Source organism: Engraulis encrasicolus, chromosome 22 (genome assembly GCF_034702125.1).
Source record: "Engraulis encrasicolus isolate BLACKSEA-1 chromosome 22, IST_EnEncr_1.0, whole genome shotgun sequence".
In the NCBI taxonomy this organism is placed as follows: Eukaryota; Metazoa; Chordata; class Actinopteri; order Clupeiformes; family Engraulidae; genus Engraulis; species Engraulis encrasicolus.
The window spans coordinates 218,045-236,569 of record NC_085878.1 but is presented as its reverse complement, the minus strand read 5'-3'; the positions used below and the strand labels follow the sequence as shown (position 1 = coordinate 236,569).

The window sequence follows — 18,525 nt, the reverse complement described above, 5'->3', positions numbered from 1 at the left end:
TCAGCATGATGGGTAAACGTGGAGGAACTCAGGATAAGGCGTAGCAGGGTCTGTGTGATGTATTACTCGCGTATCCAAGGTTCCTCCTCAACAACAGAGTACTCCGAACGGGAGCCATTTGGGGTCATGGTTACCTGAAAGCAATTATCAGGAACAACTAACTGAAGGACCAAGGCACAGTACATCATATATTTCTGTTTTTTTCCTTCTCAATAACATCAATGATTTGGAGCAGAGAAGCCATTTGAGAATACTGGCCCTGTCACAAACAAATATCCTGTCTGTCTGTGCCACATGGCAAGATTTATCTTTCAGGAAGATGCTTAACCATCATTCCGTAGCATTTTGGTCTGAATCCAACCAAAGACAGACCAAATAAAAGTATTTTCGCCTTTGTGACCCTATTTAGAGATGTCATGCCAGTGTCAAGTACTTCATGGATTCTCTGCCCACAAATGCATGTGCATGCCTAGACAAATAAGAGGGATTCGCTCACATTCACGTAACCACAAGCAAAGGACTTCATGATAACAATTACACATGGTATGTTGACACTACTGGAATGAAGCACACGTAGGCCTACATAGAAAAATGCCAGTCAGAAAATGACGGATATCAAAAACACATATAGTAAGCATGGAATAGGGTTGCTGGAACAAACACAAGTACTCCCCAAATACTGCACATGCACTGAATGAATTAAATGAAATAGCACACTTTATGTCCCAACTATTGCATTAAAATAAATAAGTATCTTTGCTGAAAAAAACAAGAACAAATGCACTTAATGTGCAATTACCTAAGTCACTGTTCTTCCCAAGCCACGGCAATGCCAGAGCCAGCTCGGCATTCTCAACACAAATCATCATATCTATCGCCATAGGTGTCCTGCGAAAATCAATTGTGGTTGAACAAAAATGTTTTTTTTAATTTTTGTCATATCTCCATGACATGAAAGACAATATCATTAGCTTGTGACCTTTAAAGGGGACACTTTAAAATTACTATGGTGACACCAAATATCAAAAGTCAGGTATGTGCAATATCCTCTCAACACACCTTGCTTTTACAAGACAATACATTGTCTTGTAGAGGGTGGGTACACTTAGAGGGTAGCATAAAAACTGCTATTTCATCCAATTAGTGAGGTGACAAGAAAGAATTTTTTTATCGTTGTGTATAAAAATTCTTTTGTTTAAAAGTATCTGCACTCATTCATTCACATCACATATACTGAAGGGATGAACAAAATTGACATGAAAGGTAAACATGAACGTGACGGTGAACTGAAGGGGCTCATGGGAGTCTCTACATGCAGGTCTCTATGTCTGTGAGTGAGTGGTGGTATGGTGGTACCTTGCAGTCATCTATCAGTACTTGTGGGCAGGAGTGGCGCTGGGCGTATACATGCTGATTGGTATTGTTCTCATAAAAGGACTGCGTTTTTGCCATCTCCATCTCATCTAGCTTAGCCTGCTGTGCATCAAACATGTCCAACTCGTGTTTGGAAAGGTGGTAAACGATCCCAGCGCCATAGGAATCACCGACAACGTTCACGGAAGTTCGGAAGCGATCCCTGTTTTTTGGGGCGAGACAAACAAAAGACATGTTCCACGAGACCTCAAACTACTGTATGCTCTGAGCAGTAATCTGTTTGCCCATAGTGATACAGTATATCACAAAAGTGAATACACCCCTCACAGTTTTGCAGATTTTTGAGTATATCTTTTCATAGGAAAGCATTACAAAAATTTCACTTTGACACAATGATTAGTGACCTTTTAACAACATATTTAACCGCTTAAATTTCTTGTTCACTCAGAAAAAAACAAAATACAGCCATTAATGTTTGAACATGTACTCACAAAAGTGAGTACACCCCAGATTAACATCCGGTAGAGATGTTGGCTCGAATCGTCTCGAAATGAAACGAATGAAAAGGGATGACAAGGGAGGTCATCTTTGCATTGAACTTTTACATTTTGAGTCTGCATCTGGCTTAAATAGATTAGTGTGAGATTTGAATGCAATCCTATGGAGAATATCATGATCTGCTTCAGTAGTCACAGTGCATGTTGACATGTTCACCACCACACATGCTTGACACCATCTAAAGCAAATTTGTTTATCTTGGTCTCAAGAGAGATGAACAGACCAAGGATATGGATCACTGGAACCATGTAGTGTGATCTGAAGAGACCAAGATAAACAAATTTGCTTTCGATGGTGTCAAGCATGTGTGGTGGTAAACAAGTGAGTTTTACAAAAAAAGGTGTATCCTCTCAATAGCCAAGCATGGTAGTGGGACTGACATGGTTTGGGGATGCATGAATGCTCTCAACATTGGCAATCTGAAATACACCTAAAAGAAACATGCATGTCAACATGCACTGTGACTACTGAAGCAGATCATGATATTCTCCATAGGATTGCATTCAAATCTCACACTAATCTATTTAAGCCAGATGCAGACTCAAAATTTAAAATTTCAAAGCAAAGAAAGGTTGAAACGCACACTGATGACCTCCCTTGTCATCCCTTTTCATTTATTTTCATTTCGAGACGATTCGAGCCAACATAGCCCCTTCTCTACCGGATTTTAATCTGGGGTGTACTCACTTTTGTGAGTACATGTTCAAACATTAATGGCTGTATTTTGTTTTTTTCTGAGTAAACAAGAAATTTAAGTGGTTAAATATGTTGTTAAAAGGTCACTAACCATTGTGTCAAAGTTAAATTTCTGTAATGCTTTCTTAGGAAAAGATATACTCAAAAATCTGCAAAACTGTGAGGGGTGTATTCACTTTCGTGATATACTGTACTTAGGCTCTGAAACATTAACAGAAAAACCCTCCTTGATTTGATCACTTCACAAATTAAATTGCTGAATGTACTCACAAGAGCCAGTCAATCGCCACCAGTAAACTGATGTCTGACGTCGGCAGCCCCACAGCAGTCAGGATGAGAATCATGGTCACCAAACCAGCACTTGGAATACTGGCTGCTCCCACACTAGCTAGGGTGGCTGTTAAGCTATAGCAGAAGGGATTTCATTTAATCAGAAGCAATCCAAGTAAACACAAAACAGTCTCACTTTGATTGAATTACATTAAGCAGAATTATGGCAAAAAATGGGTTTTATCGACTGGATTATATACACAACTTTGCCAAGGACCTACCTGACTGTGACAATCTGGCCATAATCAAGGTCAATTCCATTCATCTGGGCAATGAAAATGGCTGCCACTGCCTCGTAGAGCGCAGTACCATCCATATTAATGGTAGCACCAACAGGAAGCACGAAGCGAGTCACTCTCTTGTCAATGCCGAGATTTTCCTCTAGGCATCGGAATGTGACTGGTAAAGTACCAGCACTGCAGGAGCACAACACACAGAGGTGAAAATGTTAGGGACCAACCGTACAGTCATACAAAGACATGTACATATCTACAACACACCTTCAACTTGGACTTCATACATTAGACTAGGGTGCAATATCAACACAATTGCATTCTGTTTTAAAATCCTCACTGAGGCTCAGTTCAATATGTTAGAGAAGGCCCAACGCTCAAGAAAGTTCAAGCTCAAGAAAAACTCTGTCTCTACATGAAAACACAGTATTGCTTCTTTCACCTTTGACCAATTTCAAGTTGTACGGTATGCCTCAAAGACAATGCTCAAATTTTACTACTGTACTTGATTTTGACAACAAAACAGCAGTATAGTATATGTTTGTACCTGGATGCTGTACCCAAAGCTGTGACCCATGCTTGGAATACTCCCATGAAGAACGTATAGGGATTTTGCCGTACTATGACAAAATATATGAGTGGTAGAAATATGGCGCCGTGGATGATGAGGCCCACTATGACAGTTATCATGTACATTCCCAGTTGCCGGGCAACCATCTCCAGATCGTTGATGGAAATGATCTTCCCACAGATGAGACAAGCAATGCCAACAGGAGAGTACCTGAAAAAGTCAAAGCACAGGCAAATGAAGGTCTTTACTGAGACATATTAACCCATTACATTCAAGCCCATTGTATACACTGCATTGACCTAGATGCCTGGAGCGACATACTGTAGACGCTGCATTCAGGCTTTTGATATTTGAGTTTTTTACTAACAATGTGGGTATGAAAGAGCTGAAGATGAAGGTGTTAGCTTTTAAATGCAATTCATTTCTTGTTTTTAAGTGCTTCGGAGGCTGAGATCTTCTGCAGGAATTTTTTGCAGGTGCCTTAGGCTTAAATGGATTAAAGAAGGCTCCTGTGGGGTTGCTGGCTTCAAAATCGTCCTGATTTACACCCCCCCCCCCCCCCCCCTAGCAGTGATGTGCAACCTGGATTCAGAAACTATAATCCAGTGGCACATATTCCAGAACACCTGGTTTTACCTGTTCAATTTACATGTCCATATAGGGAAATTGGACAGGTAAAACCAGGTCTTTTGGAGTATGTGGCATTGGATTATATCTTCTGAATCATGGTTGTAAATTACTGCCCTTTAGCAAATCATCATAGGCAACAGGTGGGCTGAAAAGCTGACTTTCGAAACTAGCTGCCTGCAATAGGATGCTGCTCCAATACAACCAATTATAAAAATGAACAGGATGACGTATATGATGCACTTCATGAGCATCCATATTGACACTAGATCCCCCTAGCAATTAATTTCATTTGCTGCCATCAGGGATTTTCCTAGACTTCTAGGATACCCCCTCTTAGCTTTCCCTCATCGTATGGCCTAAATTCCCAAACTTCGATGTTATGTTTTGGGGCATCTTATATAGTGTTGTTTAAAATAGTGAAATAGATTTCTTCCTTGTGGACACTTCTGGAGAAATCTAACCTAACTGTGAAGATTAAATAGTTAAATAAATGTTGCAGGGCTGATAGTATTCTGGCTCCATGCCTGATTTCAGGCTTGACAGAGTTTGCAAAAATAAAAACATTGATAATAATTAGCCATTAGGTTATTCTTATCTCAGAAAGTGTTACAGGTTCAGGGTTTTCTTCTACTATCAGGCTTGAATAATGGTCATACACAGGCTATTACATGTTTGAATAATGTGTCAAAATAGGCCCACGTTACGTCACTATGCAGTATCTTGTCGTCGTCGTTAGAGCAGGGGGAAAAGTTCAGACTCAGGATTTTTTTCACTATCACCCCTGATGTTGTGATACATTAATTTAAAGCTGCCAGTACAGTACCAAAGTTACACTACACAAAAGTTAAGACAAGCTTTAAAAATCTAACAAGCTTGTATGAGACTGGCAAGTGAAAGAAAGATAAGTGAGAAGAAGATGAGAAGCTGACCACATGATGCAGCCCACGATGCGCATGACGATCTCGTTGAGGCAGTTGAAGAAGTCGAGCATGAGCCGCGCCTTCTCTCCCATCTTCCCCATGATGATGCCGAATGCCACAAAGAAGCCGATCAAGCCTGTTTCCAGATACAGTCAAACAGAGCATTGAATATATAGTAAATAAGAACTACAATATGATGTGCCTGCATATAATGTTGAAATATCAAAATAAATTACATTTTATCACAGGTAATATATGAAGAGCTCTTTTCCAAAATGAGATATATCCATTTTATAGAATGTTGGGAAATTGACATTTTTGTGTTGGGCATTCCATTGAATTGCATTACAAAATGCTTTTTATAGAGGTTTAAAAAGCATGTTCTCAAAACACTTGAATGGCAAGAATTCACACATAGATGATAGGACTACTTATCAGTCAATTCCAATATTAAAATGTAAAAAGTGAAAAATGGTGGATATAGCGTTTTGGAAAAGAGCTCTTCATATAATATTACATTTATTATTTAATATATAATAAACATAATATACATCTAATATTAAGAATAAAATGATTAGTGACTGCTACCTTCAATAGTAATACAATAGTAATGATGCATTTTTATATACAGTGCCTGTGATATAGTACACAGTGTGCCTGTAGAAGTACTAAACTGTGTTTTCTACTCCTGAAACAAGATACACGGTGGAGTACTTACCTAATACATTCATTCCAGTTCTGAACTGCAGTGTTTTTTTGATGCTGTATGTTGGTGGTGACCTGGTTACATTACGTCCGTTTCTCAAGACGGTAGGGGGAGGGATTTCAATCTTACTTGTTACAGTTGCGACCTATGGAATGGATGGTAGAGACAGAGAAAAATGCACACATTAAAATATGTAGGTCTGCATGCATAGTACTGGGCCTTAATGTTAACATTTTATGCAACATTTGAAGTCATTAAATGTACTTATTAGGGACGTTCTGAACATGAATCATCGAGCGAGATGTCAGGAATAAGTTTGAAAACAGTTGAGGTAGTCGTACAAAGCCTAAACATGCCACAATTCCATTACACAAAAATGAGTATAGTGGTAAGTGGTATCAAACCCCTGGCAATGATTTATGCAGGAACTGTGCATGCATGTTTCATAAATATGACCAGAAATGTTGTCTATGTGCACATAAACTAACAGTTTCCTTTGGTTAATAATTGGGATTAGTACAAACATATTCTACTCATAGTGTGGTGCCTATCTGAAGCACATTACATACATGTTTTGCTTGAGTACGTATTTTGTCCAGTCTTTGCTAATGGTATGGGGTGCTTGTGTGTGGAGGAGTGGGGAAGTGGGTGGAAATTTGCACAAAGTCGATATAGTCATATTTACTGGCACTCAGCTTTGACGTATCCCACTGACTTGCATACTGTAGGTGGGCGCAAAATGCATTGTAGGGACAACCGGCTCCGTTGCCCCAGCCAAAAGTAGAGAATTTGAAGAGTTTTGTTGCAAAATGCAACGTAAGCGCCATTTTTGGACTTGTCATTTTATTTTTGGGAATGACTGTTCAGACGTCTGTGTGTGAATTCTTGCCATTACATACTTTTTAAACCTGTTCAAAATGCATTTTTTTCCCAAAATGTATACAAGTCATTTTGTAACGAAGCTCTTCATTTTCAACTTGAACAGTCGCAGCCGTCAGGATCCGTCAGCCACTCAGACTATGTGTATGAAAAGGCCCTTTTCCACTGCTCGTTTTCTACCCGGTACAGCTTGGTACAGCATGACGTGGCCACCCTTTATTGCTTTTTGATAAGTCAAGTACGACACGGTACAGGACAAAAACCAGCCCACGTTTTCTTGTCTGAGTGAACCAAGCTGAACGGGTACTGTCACTACCTTCTACCCAGAATGCTGTGGGTCAGCTCCCTTGCAATGGTGAATCAAAAAACAATCATGGAATCCACTACCTTGGTCTTCTCTTTAGTTGGACACTAGTACTTTGCCATTAAAATCTAAGCTGAAAATCAGCATTGTAGTATCCAAATATGATGTCGCTCAAACTATTTATAGCCCACCTTGGTAGATTGCATATCTGGTGGTCTTATGCTAGTCAACTAGCCTACGTGAAGTAATGCTATGCAACAACGCCAAAAACGTATCTCCAACCATACTCCGGATAACTCTGTTTGTAATGTAAACACAAACCAGGCTGACCGAACACCACAACTCGGCTCAACACGACATGGTCGGATTGTATGTGGAAAAGTGCCCAATGTACGTAACACAAGACGACCCCCAATCAGTGGAATGATGTAGAAGTCATTCAAAACTTAACTACCATAATACTACTCTACTATGACATAACATAGGGCATTTAGAAATGCACTGCTACTCTACTATGACATAACATAGGGCATTTAGAAATGCATTACGATTTGTTCATTGCCATTCTGGTAACAGCAGATTTATATCGCCGTCAACGAAGTCACAGGGTTAACGGTATCATCAATAATTAAACGCTGTCATTGGGTCAACTAAAAATATGGAATGTCAGCACAACCTTAAAATCAAATTTACAGGGACAGAAATATGAAGATGGGAATTAAAAATGTGAAAATGTTGAGTGTTCCAACTACGAGACCTCACCTGCTGGAAGCAAGCCTGCACAAGATTCTCTGGAAACAGGTTCCTAATGAGGTCGAAGAACGCATCCAGGCTTGAAACCTCATCATTTTTCTTGCCTGCACCGAGATTGGCTTTCAGTTTGGGATTGCCTGGATGGATGGCCAGCACTAGCACCACTCCCAAAATGGCGGCGATGACTGTAGTGGACATGTAGTACACCATGGCTCTCGTGCCCAGACGTCCACTGGACTTGGCATCCAGCCCCGCTAGACCTACACAGATGGACATAAGAAGAAGATGATCAAGGATAAGAAGGCGAAGAAGAAGAAGAAGAAGAAGAAGAAGAAGAAGAAGAAGAAGAAGAAAATGCATTAAGATGCAACACGGAATTATATAAAAAATTGGGTTTATCAGAAGTAAATCATTTTTCAGAACTGGGGAAAAAAAATACTATAGCGTTGACTATATCGTATATAAAGAAGCACTATGCACCTGTTTGAATTAATTAATCACCATAATAAGTCAGTACAATCTTCAAATGACCCATTCATTGGCAAATGATGGTCTTTGTGGTCATGACACACTTTCAACACCTGGCCTCCCATCATGGTGTTCATTTTTATGTCTTCATCTGACATGACAGTGTGAGATCATGACAGGAAAGGAGTGGGAAAGAGAGATGAGGAGGAGGATAACGAAAACTACCTCAACTGCGGATTAATCGTTTTTAACTAACCTGTGATTTAAGTGGAGATGAAGAGGGGCAGGATAACCAATTTTAGCAATTTAATTTTACAAATGTGTGGAATACTTGTTTGTTTATTTCTTTTAAAGACCACCAAACCTGTCAAGGGACAAAAGATGGAAACTGGCCTTTTGGCTATAATCTTGTATATTTAGCATTCTGTTCTAAATGTCAGTAATATATGCTGGTCCGTTTGTTAAATAAATAAACTTCAAACTTCAAGCAACTTACCAAAATTATGTACTTGATACAAGTGTGTCAGATTGACACAAATGTTTGTTTCAGCCTCATGTGATGGCTTGGCTGTCCCAATTAATATGAAGATGATGAGGCGCAGGATGAGCATTCTTATACTCAAACTTACTCAACTTAACCCATTGATGCCTAAAGTACCTGCAAAAAGTACCTGCTAAATGCCTAAGCTCTTGTTGGGAAAGTTGCCCTCAGCCTATAAAAAACCCTAAATATCTTATTTCATGTTGTTATGTGCATCAGAGGCTGCATTTGCATTTAAACCCTGAGACCCTTATCTTGCATTAGAACGTGTTCATTCAGCTGTCTCAAGAGCCTGAATGCAGCGTGTATGTGTCTCCAGGCACCAAAGGTCAAACAACATATGAAGGCTTTATTTGCAAAACGGTGTATCTCCATTTTATAGAATGTTGGGAAATTGACATTTTTGTGTTGGGCATTCCACTGAAATGCATAGCAAAATGGCTTTTATATAGCTCAAAAAAGTATGTTCTCAAAGTATTTGAGTGGTGGTGATATGACATCTGAACAGTCATTTCCAATAATAAAATGCAAACATCAAAAAATGGAGATACACCGTTTTGCAAATAAACCCTTCATATACAGTACGAGTTATAGGCTAAAATGGGTTAAAGGGACCTGCCACCCCCAGGTCAAATTGAGGGTCTCCCCACCGTTCCAAGACTTAAATGAGTGGGTGAAAGCATTTCCCTGGAGACCCAGCCATTGTCCAAATTTATGTGCACTGACCATAGCTTGGTTTCATGATGAAGCTGCAGTCTGCTGTTGCCAATTAATTACTTTTCAGGTACTGTACATTCACATTTACATTCAGGGCACTATTTGTCGATGCAGAAAAACACAGCAGATGCACACCACAGAATGTCATTGGGAAACCCCAATGTGTTGAATATGTCAGCTGTTTTGCCGCACCGGCAAATAGTTCCCAAACCGAAATGATGAAAGTCAAGCCCACCATGTCGAGTTGCACTGTCATTTGCAATTTATGTGAATGCACAGTACACGGAAAGTAATGGGGGGGGTCCAATTAATCATTTCTCTTTCTTTGGTGACGGCAGACTGCAGTTACTATGTATAACCAAGCCATGCCGTACAAGTAGATGGACATCAAACATCAGCTTGCCGCAAATAATTGTTTCAGACACATTGTATTTTAACAGCTTACTGTGAACTATGAACTTTATAGATTCCCGTCCCACTATCCTTTGATTAAACTGGATATAATTCGGGGCAAGATAACGTACTATTAAAGGATAACTTCTGCCAATTTCAATATGCTGTTGTATTGCTCACGCTACCCTTGACTTGTCAGTACCTGGTGATGCTGCATTTTTTGACTCAGCCCTTTCCGAGATCTGAGCCATTCTAATGGGGCCAGATTTTGTTTACATTAAAAACTTTCTTAACATAGGCCTACTTCAAATATTATCCCAAAAGGTATCACTGTTTGCTAGTTGTATGTTGATGCTAGTTGTCTGCTGATGTTGCATAACATTTTGGATGTTATTAGGAATGAATCAAGATGTTTTTTTGAAATGTAAACTAACGCCTGCCCCCATTACAATGACCAGGATCTCAGAAAAGAAAAATCAGGTACTGACAAGTCTAGGGTTGTGTGAGCATTACAACTGCATGTGGAAATTGGCAGAAGTTACCCTTAAATGTGTTTTTAGCGACTTATTATTAACATTATGTAGAGTGCTTGATACATTATTATTATTAACATTCTGTAGAGTGCTTGATACATTATTATGAACATTATGTAGAGTGCTTGATACATTATTATGAACATTGTGTAGAGTGCTTGGTAGCTGGCTGTCCCACTAACCTGTGATTAAACTGGAGATGATCAGAGGCAGGATAAGCATCTTGAGCATCCTCATCAGGATCTCTCCAGGGAAGCCGATGACCATGATGACATCGGCCGGCAGCGGTGACACAGTACGGAGTAACATCCCTGTCGCTGACCCAATTATGACACCTGGGAACACACACAATCAAAAACACACACACATGCATACGCACATGCATACATGCATGTGTGTGCGCACACGCACGCACACACACACACACACACACACACACACACACACACACACACACACACACACACACACACACACACACACACAGGTAGAAAGAGAGACAGAGAGAGAATAACAAATAGTATTACTAAAAACCCATATGAAAAATATGTAGTAAAATCATTCACAATATTTAGAAGTTTCCCATGAAATCTACAAGAGTTTTATAGTGAAAATGAATATATATATTTTTTTAGTACATTTGTGTAATGTCATAGATATAAAAGTTTCACAACTGCAAAAACTGTATGACAACAGTCTGTCATAGAGTATCCTTACAAATCTCAGATCAAGTTCATCCTTACCATAATAGAAGAACAAACCCATTTGGAAAAAATTGAAATTATTAGAATTTTACATTGTCCCAGCAGTAAACCCTTGTCAATCTATTTATATAAAACAAAAAATGCCATGCATTATTTACTCTACTGAAAGTTGTACCTATTTGTGTTTCGTCATACAGAATTATTAGGTGAAACCAGTATGAATTAAGTACAAATTCTACATGACATTTACAGATAATGTGTACATTAAAAGCATATACATTTGGCACTGAAAAATAGAATGAAAAACTATGAACTATACATTATATGCGGGGCTCTAAATTATTTTTTTCATCACCAGCCAAAATGGCAAGTTAATGCTAAACTTACTAGCCAAACACTCAAACCATTGGTAATGTCTCCTTGCAAACTACTCACTGGTAATGTACTCGCAAATAACGTAATTATTATAATTAAATATATTAATAATAAAGTGTTGCCGAAGAAGCACAGCACAAACACAGTCAGACACTTTAATATCCTCTTCATTCTCCATTTGCCTCATATTTGCAAGTTGCTATATTTATAGTGTATTCACAGTGTGAGTGATTTTATGACATCATTTGCTTACTCTTACATTATATCTCATTCATTGGCTTCCTATGGTTAAAACTAGTATGCCAATTAAACTGGCTACTGAAGATCAAAGTCTAATTATATGCACAACACATTTTAAAAGTACTTACTCTACTTAACAGAATTGATTAAAAAATGCACACATCAACAACATACAACAGCAGTACATAAGCGCATGTGTATGTGCATGTGCATGCACACATGTCCGCACACATGTACAGTCACTAGGTTTCCCTGTGAATGTACAATTCCTAAACCGCTTCAACCACATAAGGACTGATGAGTTCAGCTGAGGGAATGTCCTTAAGATGTTAAAAGAGCTTTGCATTGTTTACACCAATCCAACACCTTTCAGTAGAGGTTAAGAGAAACACGCTGTATTCAAAAGTATTCAGCCATTGGTTACTATTTAAGAGCCACACTCACTTACACATTTTGAAAGAATATCAGGCTTGGTTTCTTAGATGTTTGTTAGAATTCTTGAGCAATATTCAGGGCTCATTCTCATCTGACCCGAGAAAAGTATACTATTCCACTTGGTGTTTGAGGAGCTCCATAAACTTAAAGGGACACTGTGTGAGATTTTTAGTTGTTTATTTCCAGAATTCATGCTACCCATTCACTAATGTTACCTTTTTCATGAATATTTACCACCACCATGAAATTCTAAGTATTCATTATGACTGGAAAAATTGCACTTTTCATACATGAAAAGGGGGATCTTCTCCACTGACTGTACTTGGGCCATACTAGAAAATATTAGTTTATTACTTACAAAGCGGATTCCAAAAAAGTTGGGACACTTTGTATTTTGTGAATAAAATCAAAATTGTGGCATTTTCAAAACATTCAATATGTTAATAAGGTAGAACATCATATACAGACAACATATCAGTTGTTAAAGTCAAACAGAATTATTGTTTTGAGGTAATTATGTGGTCATTTAAAATTTCACCCTTGCAACAAATCCCAAAAAAGTTGGGACAGGGCCAATAAAATGCTTTTTATATTGGATAAGACTAAACACAACGCAAGGGATGAGACTGAACAGTTAAATATTTTGACTGATGGCATAATTGTATTCAAAAATTAAATATTTTGATGTGCGAGACATGATTTCAGCAGCTCAACTGATAGGTGTGTTCTTCAACTTGTTTACCTTTTTGTTATGCTTAATATGTGGCATATCCTGACTGCAAGAAAACAATTTTGTGACCTGTTTACTCTTATGATGGAACCACACTGTTGGAACATAGAAGAGATTGACATTTGCCACCGTTATGGGGCAATATCTAAAGGCGGTGCTCCAAAATATAATGCCTTGGTAGCTATGCATGCTGTTTAAAGTCTGTATTTATCATTCAACATTCATTTGAATGCTCTACATGAGCAAGAAGACCATAACCAAGGCACCTCTGCCCCCATTTACCATCATATATGCTCTCTTTAAGACTGAAAACTAAATCAAGATGAAGTATTCACTTTCTATATAACCTGGAGGGTGCATGACTCCTAGATTTTAAAAAAGGATGAAATATTTTCCATTCTGTAATCAGAGGACAGTTTCACATGTCTCCTAGGTCCATCTAGAATGAGCTTTCCGCATGCAACACTGTTTAATGTCTGCATCATGTGCATTAATCAAGTGTTGTGTTTATGGTCATTTTTTCGAGAGCTGTCATTGTTGAAGTGTCATAGTTTGCTTATTGGCGATGAGTATGTCATGATCTCATAACTCATGCAATGATTACACAGAACTCTATATTACGGAAATAGGCCTTATATGCCTGCAATTTTGATAATTCAATCTTTCTGTGTAATAGATAAATAATTAGCCCCTCAAAATCTTCGCTTCTGAGTGCCACAGCCTCTCTGTGATGGTATTTTATTTGTGCATTCATGTTGGCAGTCAATATAGTTCCTTTTAAAATATTCTTCCTTGTGTTATTTTTAGAATTATCCAACTATTACAACATGTGTTGGCCCTGTCCCAACTTTTTTGAGATTTGTTGCATGGGTCAAATTTGAAATGATAACATAATTACCTCAAAACAATAATTCTGCTTGACTTTAACAACTGATATGTTGTCGGTACATAATGCTCTACCTTATTAACATATTGGATGTTTTGAAAATGCCAGCATTTTTATTTTATTCACAACATACAAAGTGTCCCAACTTTTTTGGAATCCGCTTTGTAGTAAACTATCATCAAAAGGTCGAATTTGGCAAAAGGCGACAGTTTCAATGAGCAGCATAGTTGCAGTACCTTTTTTGACCATTTCCTGCACAGTGTACCTTTAACAATGTTTCCCTGAGAGCTGACGCTGACCGCTGCACTGACCTGTCCTCAATAGCAACACTAAGCTGGAGGAATGGGGCGAATATTGATGTTTCTGTTATCACCACTACAGAGACAGACACTCACTGACGCACAACCGACTCTTTGTCTGTAATCCAATTTGCACTTAATTTGCAGCGTTGGAGGTTCACCTTAACATGGATGCAAACAGCCCTTAGGTAATACTTAATTCTACACGGAGTGAGAGCCATGTGCGTATTCGCTTTGCCACCCTTCAGTGGGCAATAATCACACTAAGCAGGTGTGCAACAGCAGAACGTCTCCCTGTCTGACAATTCCACTTCCAAGCTGTAGGACAGTGGTTCCCAAACTTTTTCTGTGGAGACTTCCCTTTGGACCTAAGAATGTGTTTGCAGTCCCCCACCCCCATATTCTTTTTTTGTCAATTAATATTGCTAGATTTTCCATTAATAGTTTCTCTGCTATTGCTAGAAATTCACAGGAAAAGCAGACTACTAACCAATTTATGGAATTATGTTTGCTGTTAACCCGTGTATTTCTGGTTTTTATGCAAAGTTTCTTCTCTCTGCGACAATCCCGGCCTCCAGTGTGGGAACCCCTGATATATGAAGAGTTCAGATGCAAAACCCCCTAAGTGCCTTTTCAGAAAATAATCTTAATTAATTTTTATTTAATACAAAGCTATCAAAATTGCACGGTTTTTTTATTTTATTTATGTAATATAACGATTTATATGTATTATCAAGTGCATGAATGTAAACCAAATAAACAACTGGGTTCTCTAAAAATACAGAAGTGCAGGTCTTCAGAAATGGAGTTAGGGGGTTTTGCATCTGAACTCTTCATATGATGATCAAAGATGGGATGTACTTGATAATGCATAATGCTGTAGCCTCTTAATGCAGCCAGCTTACTGCTTTTCCAACCCATTGCTCTCTCTCCCACTTCTCTTAAACGACCAAATCTTCATTAGCCTGTCAGAATAAAGACACCCCCCCCCCAACAAAAAAAAAAACATGCCCAAAACACACACACACTCTCTCCCTCTCTCTCACACTCACACACACACACACGCACGCACGCACACACACACACACACACACACACACACACACACACACACACACACACACACACACACACACACACACACACACACACACACTATCCTGTCAGCTGTCAGCTACAGTAGAGTAAATGTTTGTAACATTTTGCAGCCCATTATCATATTATTTCTTCAACACATGGTCGAAATTGACCACTGTCTGAATCTCACAAACCTGAAAATAGAAGGCACAACACACAGGTACTGACCCTAAAACTAACTGATCGACCTTTCAAAAATTCTCACTGTGAATTCTCACTTTGTTCTGCTTTGGTCTTATGTTGGACCTGGCACATACAAAACAATATTGTGATGAAAAGACAGGGTACATGTTTTCTTTTTCACGCTCGTGAAAGTGTGCTGTTTACATTTCTCATTCAGCATCTCTCTCTGTGGTACATAATAATGACAGGGAAAAATCCTTACAGGACTACAGGTCAGTGCAGACAACCCAAACATGCCCATAATCAAACAGCACTCGCCAGCATGTGGAAACACACAAGCTAAGAAAATGGAAACCCAAACAGTCCACATCATGCCATCAGGCTTAGGGCGGTGTATGACCCTGATGTGAGACATAGAAAATCCACTAATGCCTCTTTTCCACTGCCAGTTTTCTGGTGGGCCTACCGCTCGACACAGCAAAAGCAAAAAGTGGCGGCAGAGTCACGCTGTGTTGAGCTGTAGGCTTAACCAGAAAACCGGCAGTGGAAAAGAGGCATAATAGCACTTAAAATGAGACTGAACAGGAGCAGAACGGAAGAAGTCAGTAAATTATTTTCACAAGATGCTTTGCACTCAACTGTTTATAAAAATATCGTGACAGTTGTACTCTCTGGACGCAGTACAGAGGTTATGTGGCTCGATGCTCAAGGACAGTTCTACAATGTTTAAACACATGCATATACAGTATGTAGTATACTCATGAACGGTGTTACGCTCTACAATGTTTAAACACATGCATATACAGTATGTAGTATACTCATGAACGGTGTTACACTCTACAATGTTTAAACACATGCATATACAGTATGTAGTATACTCATGAACGGTGTTACGCTCTACAATGTTTAAACACATGCATATACAGTATGTAGTATACTCATGAACGGTGTTACGCCCATTTGTGGGGGAAAACAACCCATGCAAGTCAACTGGTGATGTTGGGGTTTAATAAACTAAAGATACGGACCTGTAGACTAGCGTTGTTCACGCGCAACATGCCGAAAATGTGTTGTGTTGCCGATTGTTCAAATAATATAGCCAAACAGCCGTGGCTGAAGCATGGACTGTGTTCATTTAGACAAGCCGATGTAGCATGTAAGTTGATGAGACATTCGGTTTGTTTTCACCCATAAAGGGGTGTAACGCACATTTACGAGCAAAGTACCCGGATGGCCGTTCATGAGTATATGCCGCTTATGCCCGTCAATCATTGCTCTTCTCTTTACCATAATCATCTCCCCAAAATGCCACAAATGCAAAGGCATACACAAAGTTATGAAAATGCGTATACATACCAAGGATTGTTATTGTGAGCAGCAGATTATTCATGAGCTTGCTGCAGATTGTAGAGCACACACCGTCAGGTTCCTCCATCACTGGGGGCTCCAGGTGGCTTTCATGCATCCTGACTTCAACTTGCTTATGGGGCATACCCCCCTTGTTGTTGTTGTTACTGCACACAAACAGGCACATTTTACATTAGTCAACCGTTAAAGCAGCCACACATACAAACACATTTTACCTTAGTCAACCGTTAAAGCATCCACACATACAAACACATTTTACATTAGTCAACCGTTAAAGCATCCACACAAACAGGCACATTTTACATTAGTCAACAGTTAAAGCATCCACACATACTAACACATTTTATGGGAGTTCACCTTTTGAGCATCCACACATACAGTACAAGCACATTTTAGGCCTACAATAGTCCACCATTACAGCAATTTGCACAAACAAGCACATTTTACATTAGTCCATCGTTAAAACACCTCCTGGTGCTTAATGCCACACACCTATTGTCACACCATGTTTATGTATTTGTTCATAAATCTGCATGTTGTGCATTTTGCAATATCTGACTAAAAATGCAATAGATAAAATGTGCTGAAATACAGGATGTTTGTGTGAAACATATGCTATATCTTAAATGAAATAAACAAAAAATAATAATATACTTAAATGTGTGGATGATCTCATCTAATTTAAATGTCAAAAGAACTGAACAGGCATGATGTTAAGTTATGATGAATGTAATGTCTCAATGTCTTCGTTGATGGGGATAAAAAGAAAGGTTGGTCAATTTTAACTGAAAACATAGAGAGAGTAAATTGTGGTATCCCAGAGTTTATGTTGTGATTTTAACTCCAGCCTGTATAGTGAGGAATACGCTGTGCATAAGTTCTACGTATACTGATAAAGCAACTAACAAAATAAATGAATTCAGATAATGGTTTAATGGCTTTCTGCCCCAAATTATTGAAGGAAAAGCAGCTATTCTGTTTCATGTTTTCTTCATTGTAGTGTATTTTATCTCAGCTATGCTACAGGTCTAATACCTGAGCCAGTTCTGGCCATCCACCCAGTGGTGTAGTCTACTTTTTTATGGTGGGTATACTGTATATTCAAGCATTTTTGAAGTGGGTATACTGTATATATTTATGCTATTCTAAACAATGGATCAATCATTGAAGTCCCTCAAATTTAGAATTGGGTATACTCTGTATACCTGCGTTCTACGTAGACTACACCACTGCATCCACCCAGGCACATCTTATGTAGATGGCCCTTTGGTATCATTTTACAGTTTCTTTGACAGGGCAGGATATACAGTTCCTTTTGCATTACATTACAGTACATTACACTTAGCACACACAAAAAAATCCAAAGCGATTTAGTTATTTAGATACAGTACCTCATGCAATGGTAAACAATACACATTAAGTGGACTGAACTTTTAAAAAAATATGGTCACAAACATAAACTGTATGCTGGAACCTGTATCATTTTGTTCTGGGCAAAAATCCACCTGCCTTGCCGAGTAGACATTAAAGAAATTTGAATTTGAATTGAATTTGAACGGCCTGTGCCATTCATACTAGCACGTGCCTATGCAGCATATGTGTGTGTCTGTGTGTCTGCTAAC

The 18,525-nt window shown here is 38.8% G+C and overlaps 1 protein-coding gene across 1 annotated transcript; it reads right to left on the bottom strand.

The window, feature by feature from the left end:
• Positions 1-54: 54 nt before the first annotated feature.
• LOC134439149 (excitatory amino acid transporter 2-like) lies at positions 55-17,028 on the bottom strand. Its single transcript, XM_063189013.1, has 10 exons — positions 16,892-17,028; positions 10,789-10,941; positions 7,964-8,214; positions 6,031-6,163; positions 5,322-5,448; positions 3,739-3,972; positions 3,180-3,374; positions 2,899-3,033; positions 1,357-1,576; positions 55-134 (listed from the first exon to the last, which is right to left on the bottom strand). The coding sequence occupies exons 1-10, from the start codon at positions 17,025-17,027 to the stop codon at positions 63-65; spliced, it is 1,656 nt and encodes a 551-aa protein (XP_063045083.1). The 5' UTR covers position 17,028; the 3' UTR covers positions 55-62.
• Between the last annotated feature and the right edge of the window lie 1,497 nt (positions 17,029-18,525).

What these genes read in the sequence shown, in the direction of transcription:
- LOC134439149 (XM_063189013.1), bottom strand. Translation starts at nt 17,027, where the DNA reads ATGCCCCATAAGCAAGTTGAAGTCAGGATGCATGAAAGCCACCTGGAG. An exon ending in CATCTCCAGTTTAATCACAG is followed by an intron (nt 8,215 to 10,788) that starts GTTAGTGGGACA and finishes CCATCTGTGTAG; the next exon opens with GTCTAGCGGGGCTGGATGCC. An exon ending in GTGGCGATTGACTGGCTCTT is followed by an intron (nt 1,577 to 2,898) that starts GTGAGTACATTC and finishes CCCAAAAAACAG; the next exon opens with GGATCGCTTCCGAACTTCCG.